The 15,971-nt window shown below is 37.4% G+C and overlaps 1 protein-coding gene across 4 annotated transcripts in view; it reads right to left on the bottom strand.

Annotated features, from left to right (window-relative positions):
• Positions 1–40: 40 nt before the first annotated feature.
• LOC131425347 (corticotropin-releasing factor-binding protein) overlaps positions 41–15,971 on the bottom strand; it is a 47,816-nt gene continuing 31,885 nt past the window's right edge. For all 4 annotated transcript variants that reach the window (XM_058587169.1, XM_058587170.1, XM_058587171.1 and 1 more), the window contains exons 3-6: positions 8,905–8,971; positions 4,950–5,390; positions 4,737–4,888; positions 41–599 (exon numbers count right to left, since the gene is read on the bottom strand). In XM_058587169.1, coding sequence (XP_058443152.1) covers positions 333–599; positions 4,737–4,888; positions 4,950–5,390; positions 8,905–8,971 — 927 coding nt within the window. In that variant the 3' untranslated portion in view covers positions 41–332. The remainder of the gene's footprint in view (positions 600–4,736; positions 4,889–4,949; positions 5,391–8,904; positions 8,972–15,971) is intronic.

Genomic DNA, 15,971 nt, shown 5'->3' with positions numbered 1-15,971 from the left:
GTCAAAGTTAACACTAAAGTTTTTTTTTTATTTCTAAGATTCACTATACATGATACTTCTACGTGCCTGTGCATTTATTTGTTTTGCTTTCTCCAAGATTGGTAGTGTGTTTAAAATAAATATCGGCTCATTTAAGTTCAAGTTTCTTTCTACTTATTTCCCTTCCTAATCCAAAACAGAACCATCTCATCTATACACGCTGGAAACACGTTCGACTAGAGCTATATTCTCAAAATGAAATTCCTTCGCAGTACATTCTCAGGATGATCTTAAATGATTTTACAACTCATGTGTTTTTTTAATGACTCGTAGCAATCAGCACTTGAGCCGATTTACTTTTTCTTCTTCCGTCTCATATCGCAGAGAACCGTTGCCAGTGAGATATCGTTTTCGTCCGCTAACCGAACGGCAATCATTGCTTGATTTGTGTACCGACCGCTGGAGATCAGACGAGCCGTGGTGGTGCCGCAGAAAATGGCTTGTTCCGGACCCAGCTCTGCGCTTTTGCCACAAACCGAGCTCGATAGGTCCATAGTGGATGAGTCCAAACCGGTCGAACCGCCGATGTCCAGTTTATCCGAGATGCCCGGTCGATCACACTGTTTATAAAAAAAAATGAAAATATGCGTTAAAAACCACTAATATATAGATCGAGAGTATGGTATTGTGGGGGGACGGGTATAGCGTGATGGGATAGTCGATGCCTTTCACGCAGCCCGCCTGGGTTCGATTCCCAACCCCGCACATAGGGTCAGAAAGATTTTCTGGTCCGAAGAGGCGAATGACCTAAGATGTTAAAGCCTCTATAATTGAAACAAAAAAAAAAAAGTATGGTATTGTAAAGTATTGTTATTATAATTTCTGTTCTCAAGAGATATTTTAATATTTTTTATACACTAGTGTTCACTAGCGTTCAATAGTGATTTAGAACAATATTTCCTGATGATACTTTATTACCTTTTTATGCATATTATGCACAAAAAAGACTATGCAATTTTGTCATCTTCACGTATGATTTTTCAACATGGAAGCCGAAAGAAGGGAAAAAATTGAGCACAGTTATTTGGAAAATCCATTGTGGTCTGCATCTAGGCTAACTAAAAGCTGAAATTGCCCAGAAATACTGTATGGTGCCTTATCAAACGGTATAAGGAAACATTGACGACGATTCGGAAGCCTCAAGCCAATCGTCGGAGTGGAACTGTCGACCAGAAACTGCGTGGTAAGATTTTGAAGACGACTAAGAGGAATCCTAATCTGTAGGACCGTAATTTGGCCATAGTACCGTGAGGAGAACTCGACTCCGGGAAGAAATCAAGTCGTATCGAGCTAGCAAACAGCCAAATCGGACCATAAAACAGAATAGTGTGGTCAATATTCGTGTTCGGAAACTATATGACCAGGTGATGACCAAGTTCGACGGGTGTCTTCTGATGGACGATGAAACCTATGTCAAGGCTGACTTCGAGCAAATCCCAGGTCAAAAATTTTACTTGGAAACGGCTCGGGGGGATGTTCCAGCCAAATTGAAATATGTTTTTGCCGGCAAATTTGCAAGAAAATTTATGATTTGACAGGGCATTTGCAGCTATGGCAAAAACGAAAGTTTTCGTTACAAATAAGACAATGACATCGGACCTATACCAAAAAGAGTGTCTCCAAAAACGAATTTTGCGTTCATTCGATCCCACGACCATCCCGTAATGTTTTGGCCAGATTTGGCAAGCTGTCATTACAGCAAAGTCGTTCAAGAATCGTATGCAGAGAAAGGGGTCCAGTTTGTTCCGAAAAACCTTAACTAACCCAACTGCCCCCAGTTTCGTCCTATTGAGAAATACTGGGCAATCATGAAGAGGAGACTCAAGGCAAAGGAAAAGGTTGTCTAAGACATCAATCAGAAGACAACCTGGTGGAATAAGATAGCTAAAACGATGGACAAAGAAGGTGTGCGCAGCCTAATGAACCGTGTTACAAGAAAAATTCGAGAATTCCTTCGGAACCGTGACGAATAATTTTATCGGTATTTTTTCTTAAAAGTATGAAGAAAACGCTACATTTGTAAAAAAAAGATCTTGAATTGAATTGGTATAAACTACCATCGCCTTTTCAATTTGAAAATAGTTATGTCAATATACTATAGATTTAAATGTGGCAACCCTGCACACTATACGAAATTGAACGAAGCACGCTGTGTGCTAGACGGGTGCGTTTTCTTCTTCTTCCGTACTAGCACGTACCGATGCGTATCGATTTTGCATCATTTTGTATGACAGTTTTAAAATTTTGATACTCATCGCCCTATCATTTCGGATGAAATGGCACAGTATCTTTTAAGACACTGAGAGATTTAATTTGAATCATGATTTGTGAAAATCGGTTCAATCGTTGTTGAAAAATCGAAGTGAGCTTTTCTTCACTATTACCGGTGCGTTCGGATGCGAAAACCGGGCACTATTATTCCCAAAGTAGATTTATATATCCACAAACTAATAAGGTCTGCAAACTAAAAGAATTTACCACTAAATTTTATTAAAATGTGTACCTCGTTTCGCCATCGTTTGCGAAAAAATACTCTTGAAATTGAAAATTTTTGTTAATCGCACTGTAATACCGGAACCGGATGTCGGATCTGATTCAACTTTTAGGGAACTTTTTAAAAAATTTCATGACCTTTTATTTGCTTCTTAGTTTGTAAAAATCGGTTAAGAAATTTCCGAGAAAATTAAGTGCGTATTTTTCATATATTTTCACATTTTGCCTTGTAATTCCGGAACCCGAAGTCGAATCGAAATAAAACTCAATTGCGATCTATGGGACCATAAGACCATTCGTTTGAATTTAAGTTTGTGAAAATCGGTCATGCTTTCTCTGAGAAAAGTGAGTGACATATTTTTTTTATTTTTTTTTGTGCATATCACCCTGTAATTTCGGAACCGGAAGTTGGATCGGGATAAAATTCAATTGCGATGTATGGGACCGTAAGAGCTTTCATTGAAATCTGAGTTTGTAAAAATCGGTGCAGCCATCTCTGAGAAAATCGAGTGACATTATTTGTCACATACATCCATATATACATACATACGTATATACACACATACACACATACACACACAAACATTTGCCGAATGGTATATGAAATACGGCCCTCCTGGCCTCGGTTCAAAAGTCGATTTTCACAGTGATTGTATAGCCTTTCTATATCAGAAAGGCAAAAACACAAAATCGTTTTGAATGATCGAAAAGCGAAGTTGCCTGAGTTAGCTGATATCGTAAGGAAATCAAAAGAACGTGCTGGCTTTATATTGCATTAGCATTTAACTATGAGAAAGTTCTGTTCAAAGTGGGTGCCGCGTTTGCTCACTATTGACTAAAAACGAGAATGTGTTGACGATTCGGAGCAGTGTTTGGCCATGTTTTAACGTAACAAGCCGGAATTTTTGCGTTGATATGTGACAATGGATGAAACGTGGATTCATCACTTCACTCCGGCATCAAAACGATCGTCATTTGAGTGGACTACAACTGGTGAACTTCATCAAAAGCGCCCGAAAGCACAGCAATCGGCTGGAAAGTTTATGGCCTCGGTATTTTGGGATGTGCGTGGTGTAATATTTATCGACTATCTTGAGAAAGGAAATACCATTAACAGTTATATTATATAACGTTATTGGAGCGTTTGAAGGCTGAAATTGCAAAGAAACGACCGCATATGACCAAGAAAAAAGTTTTGTTTCATCAAGACCACGCACCGTGTGACAAGTCAATCAAAACAATGACAAAACTACTTGAATAGATATTTCGCACGAATGATGAGGTTATTGTTGAAACTGAGGCCTATTTGTAGGCAAAAGATAAATCGTTCTAAAAAAGTGATATGGAAATGCTAGAGCGGCGCTGGAATGACTGCGCTGCTCTTGATGGAGATTACGTTCATGAATAAAGTAAATTTTGAACCAAAAAACCCATGTTCTCTTTGTTAGGCCCGAGACTTTTTAGCCCATGTGTTATTCATAATTATAGTACTGCAGTCAATTCTTTCGTTTTGCTTGTTTTTTTCCCAGTGTATAGATGTATTAGAGCTTCCAAACGATTTTTGACCTCTTTTTTCTCGACACAATTTTGCTAACTATATCAATCTGATAGGTACAACGATTTCAAGAAATTCACAATCAAAATTCCTTTCGTCATATTGCAGACGTGTGTAAAGTGTTATTCAAATCGGGTAAAGACGATCCTGAAACGATGTAAATTTTTTACGCTTTTTTCAATCGTTAACAAATTCAGACTTACGGCCCCAAGAAGTGAACTCTAAATGAGATGAAAAATGTTCTATTATATATTGAATGTGTTATAAAATTTCAGACCTTGTTTGCGGGCTTGGGATTTAAATTCGGGTAGACTTTACAAAATGTAATCATCTTACACGTCACATTTGTGCATATAAGATCATAATAATTGGTTCACTTTCCTATACTAACCATGATGCTTGAAGTCGTGAATTTTTTTTTCGCAATATTTAAAAATACTGATGGGAGCTAATCACTCTAAATCTTTTTTCAACGTCCGAGACGTCAGATAGGATATGGCACTTAGTGTCATATCCTTAAAGGGTCACATAAATAGTGTGGACTTTGCGTCTGCTTAGCGGTTCAAATTGAACTGATGAGCCGAAAGCGAAACGCGAAGAAATCGGATCTTTTCAATATAATCATTGGAATGTTGAAAGCTAAACTTACATCATAATTGACGCCGTCCTTCTGTTCGCCTATATCCACTCCGACAATAGACATAACCGCTGGAAATACAGCCGTCAAGGAACAATTCCGGTTTTTACCATTGTTTTTGAGTGTATAAAATGGTGCAACCCCTTCGGCCATAATGTTGCAAGCTAAACGAAATGTATAAAATAAATTCTATCATTTAAATAGTGGAACTCTAGATAAACTTACGATCAGGATTATGAATGTACCGCACTGACACCACGAACGATCCACTGATGGGTATCCGGTACTGCATCAGAGCAGCATTCTGACTGGATCGGAATGCTTTCCGGACTGGTTTGAATGGCCATAGTTTCGGGTCATTACAAAATTCCTCGACTCGCTGGTCCAATGTTTTAGCATGGTCGTGCTCGGTCGGAAAGTACATACCATTCAACTCCCAGCCATCGACGAAGGACATCAACCCTCCGAGATCGCAGTTCACATCGATATGTTTGACAGTCACTTCGACTATTTTATCTGGATCTGTTACGAAATACAATCCACACACGTCCATGACCGGTGCCACACTGAGGATATCAATCAGTCGGCCGTGTTTAGGAACCGAAACAACTGGAGCCGCTTTTTTGAAGAAGAATTCACCCTCCTCCGATGTCACATGCATGCAGTCTGAAATGATGAGAAAAAGAGAAACAAGTTACATTCAAGTAGATCTAGGCTGCCACTTTCAGATCACGGATTGATTGCAATTTCCCGGAAATCCTGAGGGTATAATTACATCACGCTCCGGAAAGAATTTGATACTACATGTATCCAAACCACATTGCCTACCCGTTTATTTCAGGAAATTGGTTATGACACCATCTTCGAGATTACATCGAACCGACCCTTGCTGGTTGCTCGAAAATCTTTGAAGAGACATTCGTCGTTAAAGTATAATTTACTTAAATTCAATTTCATAGCTGTGATGAAAAAGATCTGAGTACATTCAGTAGATTTGAATGCGGCTGAGCGTTATTTTAGTAGCGCTTCAGTCTTAGGATGCTGAAGGTCACCATAGCGCTTCAATCTCTGGGCGAGATTAACTTGAAAACAAATTACATTAATGAATATTCTGTCACTTTACGGAAACAAGCATTTGCTCCAGGAAACGGAGACACCATCCGTGGATGACCCGCTTAGAAAGTTTCTGAATGTCGTCACGTCAAATTTAAAAGTGGAATTGAATCAACGGGTCTTGTCACGAGGAGACAGTTGGGGGACATGTTAAAGATACGCGAAGATCACGTTTGTTTCTGGTGCGTTGAATTCATTACTGGGAATTAATCACGCTTACTCAAAAACGCAAGCCACGGAAAAAGAGGCTAAGGTTTATATTGAAAAAAAAAAAGATAAAAAGGTAAGAAGGTAAAAAGAGAGCAAGGTAAAAAGGTTAAAATGTAAAAAGGTAAAAAGGTAAAAAGGTAAAAAGGTAAAAAGGTAAAAAGGTAAAAAGGTAAAAAGGTAAAAAAGTAAAAAGGTAAAAAGGTAAAAAGGTAAAAAGGTAAAAAGGTAAAAAGGTAAAAAGGTAAAAAGGTAAAAAGGTAAAAAGGTAAAAAGGTAAAAAGGTAAAAAGGTAAAAAGGTAAAAAGGTAAAAAGGTAAAAAGGTAAAAAGGTAAAAAGGTAAAAAGGTAAAAAGGTAAAAAGGTAAAAAGGTAAAAAGGTAAAAAGGTAAAAAGGTAAAAAGGTAAAAAGGTAAAAAGGTAAAAAGGTAAAAAGGTAAAAAGGTAAAAAGGTAAAAAGGTAAAAAGGTAAAAAGGTAAAAAGGTAAAAAGGTAAAAAGGTAAAATGGTAAAAAGGTAAAATGGTAAAAAGGTAAAAAGGAAAAAGGTAAAAAGGTAAAAAGGTAAAAAGGTAAAAAGGTAAAAAAGGTAAAAAGGTAAAAAGGTAAAAAGGTAAAAAGGTAAAAAGGTAAAAAGGTAAAAAGGTAAAAAGGTAAAAAGGTAAAAAGGTAAAAAGGTAAAAAGGTAAAAAGGTAAAAAGGTAAAAAGGTAAAAAGGTAAAAAGGTAAAAAGGTAAAAAGGTAAAAAGGTAAAAAGGTAAAAAGGTAAAAAGGTAAAAGGTAAAAAGGTAAAAAGGTAAAAAGGTAAAAAGGTAAAAAGGTAAAAAGGTAAAAAGGTAAAAAGGTAAAAAGGTAAAAAGGTAAAAAGGTAAAAAGGTAAAAAGGTAAAAAGGTAAAAAGGTAAAAAGGTAAAAAGGTAAAAAGGTAAAAAGGTAAAAAGGTAAAAAGGTAAAAAGGTAAAAAGGTAAAAAGGTAAAAAGGTAAAAAGGTAAAAAGGTAAAAAGGTAAAAAGGTAAAAAGGTAAAAAGGTAAAAAGGTAAAAAGGTAAAAAGGTAAAAAGGTAAAAAGGTAAAAAGGTAAAAAGGTAAAAAGGTAAAAAGGTAAAAAGGTAAAAAGGTAAAAAGGTAAAAAGGTAAAAAGGTAAAAAGGTAAAAAGGTAAAAAGGTAAAAAGGTAAAAAGGTAAAAAGGTAAAAAGGTAAAAAGGTAAAAAGGTAAAAAGGTAAAAAGGCTTTTACCCTTTTACACTTTTACACTTTTACACTTTTACACTTTTACACTTTTACACTTTTACACTTTTACACTTTTACACTTTTACACTTTTACACTTTTACACTTTTACACTTTTACACTTTTACACTTTTACACTTTTACACTTTTACACTTTTACACTTTTACACTTTTACACTTTTACACTTTTACACTTTTACACTTTTACACTTTTACACTTTTACACTTTTACACTTTTACACTTTTACACTTTTACACTTTTACACTTTTACACTTTTACACTTTTACACTTTTACACTTTTACACTTTTACACTTTTACACTTTTACACTTTTACACTTTTACACTTTTACACTTTTACACTTTTACACTTTTACACTTTTACACTTTTACACTTTTACACTTTTACACTTTTGCACTTTTACACTTTTACACTTTTACAATTTTACACTTCCCACGTTATGCTATGAAATTTCAATTCCACGCTTCTATACTTTTCACAACACTTCAACAGTTGTGCATTTTCACTTTTCAAATTATTAAATGAGTTTTGTTAACGAAATTCGTTGGTCGTGACTTTACTTGAATACATTTTCGTTGGCTTTATGACAACTTATCCAAAGTTATGCGAACTTAATCTGCAACAGGTTTTTGTTGTTTAAATTGGATTCTGAACACCAATGTGGGTTCAACACAGGTGGTTTTGATTAAAATTCTGAACTCCAGACGACTGCCCTAATAGAACCTATTCGAACTAAGTATGCGAATCTAAATAACGAATAATCACTATTTGCATATCATCAGAATACTTTGGTCATCCAACCACACGAAGTTGATGGTGAACATAAGCAAAAAGCAATCAAAAACTTGCACGAGAGCCGGTGAAGAGGCGAGATAATACATGTCATTAGCGTTCCAGCCTAGATTGAATAACGAAACTCAGCACCAACCGTTGTATAAAGGAAATGGGCAATAACAATATAGAAAAGAGCAGTCACGTACCCAGAGGGGGGGCCCAAGGGGCCCGGACCCCTCCCAAAATCAAAAACAGGTATATAATTATTTAGAAGGTCTCAGACAATAATGTAATACAATAACAGTTCCAGTGGAAAAGTTTAAAGTGTCTGTTAAAAACACCCGTAAAAGGCACACTGAGAATTAGTTACATAAGCAATCTTCAGTAACATTATTTTTTTTATCTTTGGGCCCCTCCCGAAACGAAATCCTGGGTACGGGCCTGAAGAGTATCTGTATTTATATACGTTAGACAAGCTAAGAAAAGAAAAACGTTGTACTCGTTAAGTGGGTTAGCATAGTCAAGTTCGAATTTTCAGTTGGATTATTTATCCTAAACGCTATCAATATACAAAATTGTCAATTGAATTCATCCTAAGCCTATTCAACAGTACAGTTAAGTATTTAGTTGACGTTATCAAGTGCTTCATTCCCTTAAAAGTAGACCATAAAAAAATTCACTGAATCAATTTCGCCACGAAACGGCGATAAGAAGAATGAACTAATTCCGCCATCATCCTTCGTACGATAACGTAACAAGAAATCAGTATTGCATAAAAGAGAATGTAGCTATCAGTTATAGTCCGATAACAACCATCACAATTGCCATCAATTCTTACCTGTCACTGGATGGATCTTCTCAGGTGGCTTCATGAACTCGAAGGGATTCCGCACCATCTGCCAGGCCTGTACGAAAATGAAAAAAAAAAAACATTACGATTAGTGCTGCGACTGAAATGTAACAGGAGAGGAAACTTTATAAGCCGACATAGAAAGCGAATTATTCAACATTGGTCGTTGCATGCTAGAGTTTGTTGGTCTATGGAATATTTTATCCATATAGGAGATCCATTTACGAGTGGGCTTACGCCATGTCGGGTGACAGTAATCAAAGTTTGAGATTGAGCGATGGGTTTCAAATGTTTCAGAGCAATTATATATCAAATATCAAATCATTCAGTAATAGCCGTTCAACCGAGAAGGTTGTGTATAGAAGCGTACAGTTTAATAACGCTGGTTGGTTTACACGCGTTAAATACGACAACGGTTGAACTACAGGTAGAAACCTGTTGGCAGCAGCCGTTAAAACGTATAGTCGTGCTGCATAAGAGAGCCCTAGTGCTGGGCCAAGCTGGTGAAGGAAACAACAAAGGGCGTTTCTCAAACTCTACCCAGGCCGCAATATACAGCCACAAGTGCTGAGCAGGAGAGTGCAAAGGCACATCGAAGAGGAAGAGTGCAAGGCACATAGAAGCAGGAGAGTGCAAAGGCACACCGGTGCGAAGGCACTTCGGTGCAGAAGCATATCGGTGCGGAGCACTAGGAAGAAGGAGACAAGACAACTCGGTCTTTCCACTGCCATACAACACGCAGGTATACACCGGTGACCTGCGCTGGTTACAGCTGGCGAAGACGAAAGCAAATCGGAATTCGAGTGGTGCTGGATGTCAGGTAGCAGTAGCATCACATCATATTCTATCGCTACAGTGAGCTTCAGCATTGTATCAACGTCCAGATACATCCAACAAGAACATCTAGAGCAACGAGGATCTACACGGCAGTGCAACGGAGATAGACAACAATTTCAAGGTAGAAGTTTTTTCTTTTCCTTTTGATTGAGTACTGTGTAGTGTTGGTTTCAAATTTTATTTTAAAGTTTAGTTAAAAATTTTAATGTAATGGATGAATCCATGGACGTAAATCCTAGCATGAGTCCGATACCCTCACGAACGAAAAAATATCAGGAGAGCTCTTCTGGGCCTTGGATAGTCTTTTTTAGACGTATATCAAAGCCATTAAACATTTTTCAAATTAATAAAGGTTTGACATCACGATACTCTTCAATCAAAGAGATCATAAAAGTAAATAACGATAAAATTCGTGTTGTGGTAAATAATTTGAAACACGCGAATGATATTGTCTCTTCGGAACATTTCAATAAAGAGTATAAAGTTTACATACCCTCCAAAGATGTCGAAATTGACGGTGTTGTTACCGAAGCGAGTCTTTCGGTAGATGATTTACTCAAGCATGGTGTTGGTCGTTTCAAGAACTCTATGCTTGAGGGTGTGAAAATACTGGAGTGCAAACAACTGTACTCAGTAGTTCATGAAGAGGAAAAAAAAGTTTATCGCCCATCAGACTCGTTTCGAGTGACATTTGCCGGGTCTGCGTTGCCGTCCCATGTCTATGTCGATAAAATTCGCCTCCCTGTTCGGCTTTTTGTTCCAAATGTAATGAATTGTACGAACTGCAAAAAATTCGGCCACACAGCTACTTACTGTAGTAATAAACCAAAATGTATTAAGTGTGAAGGGCCTCATAAAGATAATGATTGCAACAAGGAAATTGAAAAATGTATTTATTGTGGGAATAGTCCTCATGATGATATTTCAGTATGCACTGCATTTAAAGTGCACAAAGACAAAATTAAGCTTTCTTTAAAAGCACGGTCTAAGCGCACATATGCAGAAATGCTTAAAACGGTCATTGATGTCCCCCCTTTGGAAACCGAAAACGGGTTTTCAAATCTAGAGGAACCAGAGGACTCTGACTCTGACGAAAATAGTGAAGGTAATTCGTTTATCACTACCCAAGGGTCAGTTAAGAGAAAGAAGTCTTCCTCCAAATTACCAAAAAAGACACCTAAAATTTCATCTTCAAAAAAAGATCCCCGTGTTAAACAAAAAAAGTCAAAACCAAAGACTGTGCCTCCTGGTTTGTCAAATTCACAAACCAATCCAGGATCTAGTACAGAAAAAGATAATAATCCAGTGGGCTCCATTTCACAGCCACCAACAGGATTACTGAAGTTTTCGGAAATTGTTGAATGGATTTTCTCAGCATTCAATATATCTGAACCCTTAAAGACCCTCATAATGGCATTCCTTCCAATAGCTAGAACCTTTTTGAAGCAGTTATCAGCTCAATGGCCAATTGTCTCAGGTTTTGTATCTTTTGATGGATAATTTATCACCCGTCGCAAATGATACAATCACTGTCCTGCAGTGGAATTGTCGAAGCATCATGCCAAAACTTGATTCATTTAAAATATTATTGCATAGTCAAAAATGTGATGTATTTGCTTTATGCGAAACATGGCTTACTTCAAACATAGCTTTAAATTTTAATGATTTTAACATTATACGTCTCGATAGAGACTCTCCGTATGGTGGAGTGCTTTTGGGAATTAAGAAATGCTATTCCTTTTATAGATTAAACATCCCTTCAACTTCTAGTATAGAAGTTGTTGCTTGCCAAATAAACATTAAAGGCAAAGATATTTGCATAGCTTCGGTATATATTCCTCCAAAAGCACAAGTTGGACAGCGACAGCTTAATGAAATGGTTGAAGCCCTTCGTGCTCCACGATTGATTCTGGGGGATTTAAATTCGCACGGTATTATGTGGGGTTCCGTTTACAATGATAGCAGATCATCTTTAATACAAAACATTTGTGACAATTTTAGCATGACGGTATTAAATATGGGTAGCATGACACGGATCCCAAGACCTCCGGCACGCCCAAGTGCATTAGATCTATATCTTTGCTCAACATCAATTCGACTAGATTGCACCTGGAAAATACTGCCTGATTTACACGGTAGCGATCATTTACCAATCATCATCTCAATTAGCAGTAGCAATTGCATTGCTACTTCCGCTAGTATTCCATATGATTTGACAAAAAATATCGACTGGATTAAATACCAAAGTAGTATCTCTAGTATTTTGAATTCAATGGAAGAGCTCCCTCCACTTGAAGAATATGACTTCCTCATTTGTTCGATTCTGGAGGCAGCAGAACAATCCCAAACTAAACGCTTTCCTGGGCCAACGACTAACAGAAGGCCTCCCAACCCCTGGTGGGACAAAGAGTGCTCAGAGGCTAAACTCGCAAAACAAAATGCTTGCAAGACGTTTCTAAAACGGGGAGGAGGAACTCCTCAGAATTTTGAAAAACTTATGGTTTTAGAAACCAAGTACAAGAGCATACTTCGAGCCAAAAAATGTAGCTATTGGAGACATTTTGTCGAAGGTTTGTCAAGAGATACCTCAATGAGCACTCTTTGGAACACGGCCAGACGAATGAGGAATCGTAACGTGGGCAATGAGAGTGATGAATACTCGAACCGATGGATATTTGACTTTGCTAGGAAAGTTTGCCCAGATTCTGTTCCTACGCAGAGCATTATACGGGAATCTCCTCCAAATAATGGTTTTATTAATAACCCATTTTCAATGATGGAATTTTCTATAGCACTCTTGTCTTGTAACAATAACGCTCCAGGGTTGGACAGAATTAAATTCAACTTGGTGAAGAATCTGCCCAACCTCGCAAAAAGACGTTTGTTGGAATTGTTCAACAAGTTTCTTGAGCAAAATATTGTTCCACCTGACTGGAGACAAGTGAAAGTTATCGCCATTCAAAAACCGGGGAAACCAGCTTCCAATCACAACTCATATAGACCCATTGCGATGTTGTCCTGCATCAGAAAATTGTTCGAAAAAATTATTCTACGACGTCTCGACACTTGGGTCGAGACGAACGGTTTGTTGTCAGATACTCAGTTTGGCTTCCGTAGAAATAAAGGGACGAATGATTGCCTTGCATTACTTTCGTCTGACATCCAAATTGCCTTCGCTCAAAAGCAACAAATGGCATCTGTATTTTTAGACATTAAAGGAGCATTTGATTCAGTTTCCATTGATGTTCTTTCAGACAAGCTTCACCAAAATGGACTCCCAGCGGTTATAAATAATTATTTGCACAACCTTTTGTCAGAGAAACACATGCATTTTTCACATGGCGATTTGGCAACACTCAGAAATAGTTACATGGGTCTCCCGCAAGGCTCATGCCTCAGTCCGCTCCTCTATAATTTTTACGTAAATGACATTGACAGCTGTCTAGTAACCCCATGTACACTAAGACAATTGGCAGATGATGGCGTGGTTTCAGTTACTGGACCCAAAGCTATTGATCTGCATAAACCATTGCAAGATACCTTAGATAACTTGTCCGATTGGGCTGTTCATCTTGGTATCGAATTCTCTGCGGAGAAAACAGAGTTAGTCGTCTTTTCAAGAAAGCATGATCCCGCGCAGCTTCAGCTCCATATGATGGGAAGAATGATCCAACAGGTTTTAACTTTTAAATACCTCGGGGTGTGGTTCGATTCCAAATGCACGTGGGGAGGACACATTAGGTTTCTGATAACAAAATGCCAACAAAGAGTAAATTTTCTTCGAACAATAACAGGATCTTGGTGGGGTGCTCATCCGGAAGATCTAATAAAATTGTATCAGACAACGATACTTTCAGTGATGGAATATGGATGCGTTTGCTTTCGTTCCGCTGCAAACTCTCATATTATCAAACTGGAGCGAATTCAGTATCGTTGTTTGCGAATTGCTTTAGGGTGCATGCATTCGACACATACAATGAGTCTTGAAGTTCTGGCGGGAGTTCTTCCATTAAAAGATCGATTTTGGGAGCTTTCATCACGCCTGCTAATAAGATGTGAGGTGCTGAATCCCATGGTAATTAATAATTTCGAACGACTAGTCGAGCTTCGATCTCAAACAAAATTCATGACAGTATATTTTAACCATATGTCACAGGAAATCAACCCTTCAAGATATATTCCTATCCGTGTCAGCCTCCTAAATGTCCCTGACTCAACTTTATCTTTCGATACATCCATGCAGCGCGAAGTGCGTGGAATCCCGGATCATCTACGTTCGACGGAAATCCCAAAAATATTTTCAAGTAAGTTCAGGCATATTGACTCTGAGAAAATGTTTTACACGGACGGATCGCGAATTGAAGAAGCGACAGGGTTTGGTATGTTCAACAATAATGTTTCGGCCTCATTTAGGCTTCAAGAAACTGCATCTGTTTATATAGCAGAGCTAGCAGCAGTTCATTATAGTTTGAGTGTAATCGTCACATTAATTCCAAACCATTATTTCCTCTTCACAGATAGTCTGAGTGCAATTGAAGCCATTCGCTCAAACATGACTGGCAAGACTGAACCGTTTTTCCTGGGCAAAATAAAACAGTGCCTGAACGACATATTGAACAATAATTATCTAATCACTATAGTCTGGGTCCCGGCTCATTGCTCCATTCCTGGCAATGAAAGAGCCGATATTTTAGCCAAACGTGGTGCTATTGAGGGTGAAATTTATGAGAGACCAATTGCTTTCAACGAATTCTATAGCTCGTCTCGCCAAAGAACACTTGCCAGCTGGCAAGCTTCTTGGGATAAAGATGATCTGGGTCGGTGGATGCACTCAATTATTCCGAAAATATCGACAAAGGCATGGTTCAGGGGACTGGATGTGAGTAGAGATTTCATTCGTGTGATGTCTAGACTCATGTCCAATCACTACACGTTAGATGCACATCTCCTTCGAATTGGGCTCTCCGAGACTAATCATTGTGCTTGTGGTGAAGGTTATCGAGATATTGATCATGTCGTTTGGACATGCGTGGAGTATCGTGATGTCAGATCTCAACTAATAAATTCTTTGCGTACCCAAGGTAGACTACCCGATATCCCAGTTCGAGACATTCTTGCTTGTCGTGACCTTTCATACATGAAACTTATTTATCATTTCATAAAGAAAACTGGAGTTTCAATTCAATAAAGGCCCCTTTCAAGACTTAGTTCTGATCCCAGCTGCGTCCATGAGTTCAACCAATAGCTAAATTAGAATAGAAATTATGTAATGATACAAACAAACTCGAAACAGTTTATGAAATTATTAACAAAATGTCTGAAAATAACAGCTTATTTTATAATTTATAGAAGTTAATCGTTTGGTTCAAATAATATTTCCGAGTAGATTTCATAATTAATGACGAGTTACCTAAGATGATATTTAAGTAATAAGAGAATATGTTTTAATAAATGCAAAACGTTGTGACTATGTTAGAATTAAATTAGGATAAGAATATTATGTAAAAGTGATGCTACGGCGAAGAAAAACTTATGTAAACTGCCTTAAGAAATAAACGTATTTATGAAAAAAAAAAAAAATTATATATCAAATACGGTAACTAGGATGTCTATCTTCAAATGGATAGTATTCAATTTTTACATTCTGATATCTATTGTTGAATGAACACAAGCAGGCCTTTAGCATATCAGCAGTGCCATGACCATAGGGCCTAATTGCAAATTATAGTGTGTATTTTATTTTCTCTTTCAAGAAAAATCAGTTAACTGATATGTTAAATACTCAGCTACCTGCGTAACTATCAAGTCAAAACCTTAATTTTGGAAAATATTATTCTAAACTTGTGTGCAACTTGTGCGATTGTGCCGTGGTAAATGAAAGAGAATGTAAAGAAAATTGGCTATCATTTGCAGTTAGGCCGATTGGTAGTTGATTATTAAATTTTGTACTGCACTGGCGGAACAGACGAAAACAGACGAACATAGACCTTTCATTTGAATCTGAGTTTGTGATAATCGGTTCAACCATCTCTGAGAAAATCGAGTGAAATACACACATGCATGCATACATACATACATACACACACATCTCCGAGGCATCGATCCAAAATTGGTTTTTCCAGCAACTCTATATCCTTTCTATAGAAAAAATAAAAAATCATACCAAATGCTAATGCCAAATATGAGCCAAATCAAAAATTTATGTCGTTTTACATTAA

This window comes from Malaya genurostris, chromosome 1, assembly GCF_030247185.1.
Source record: "Malaya genurostris strain Urasoe2022 chromosome 1, Malgen_1.1, whole genome shotgun sequence".
NCBI classification, from domain to species: Eukaryota; Metazoa; Arthropoda; class Insecta; order Diptera; family Culicidae; genus Malaya; species Malaya genurostris.
This window is presented reverse-complemented; position numbering and strand designations above follow the sequence as displayed.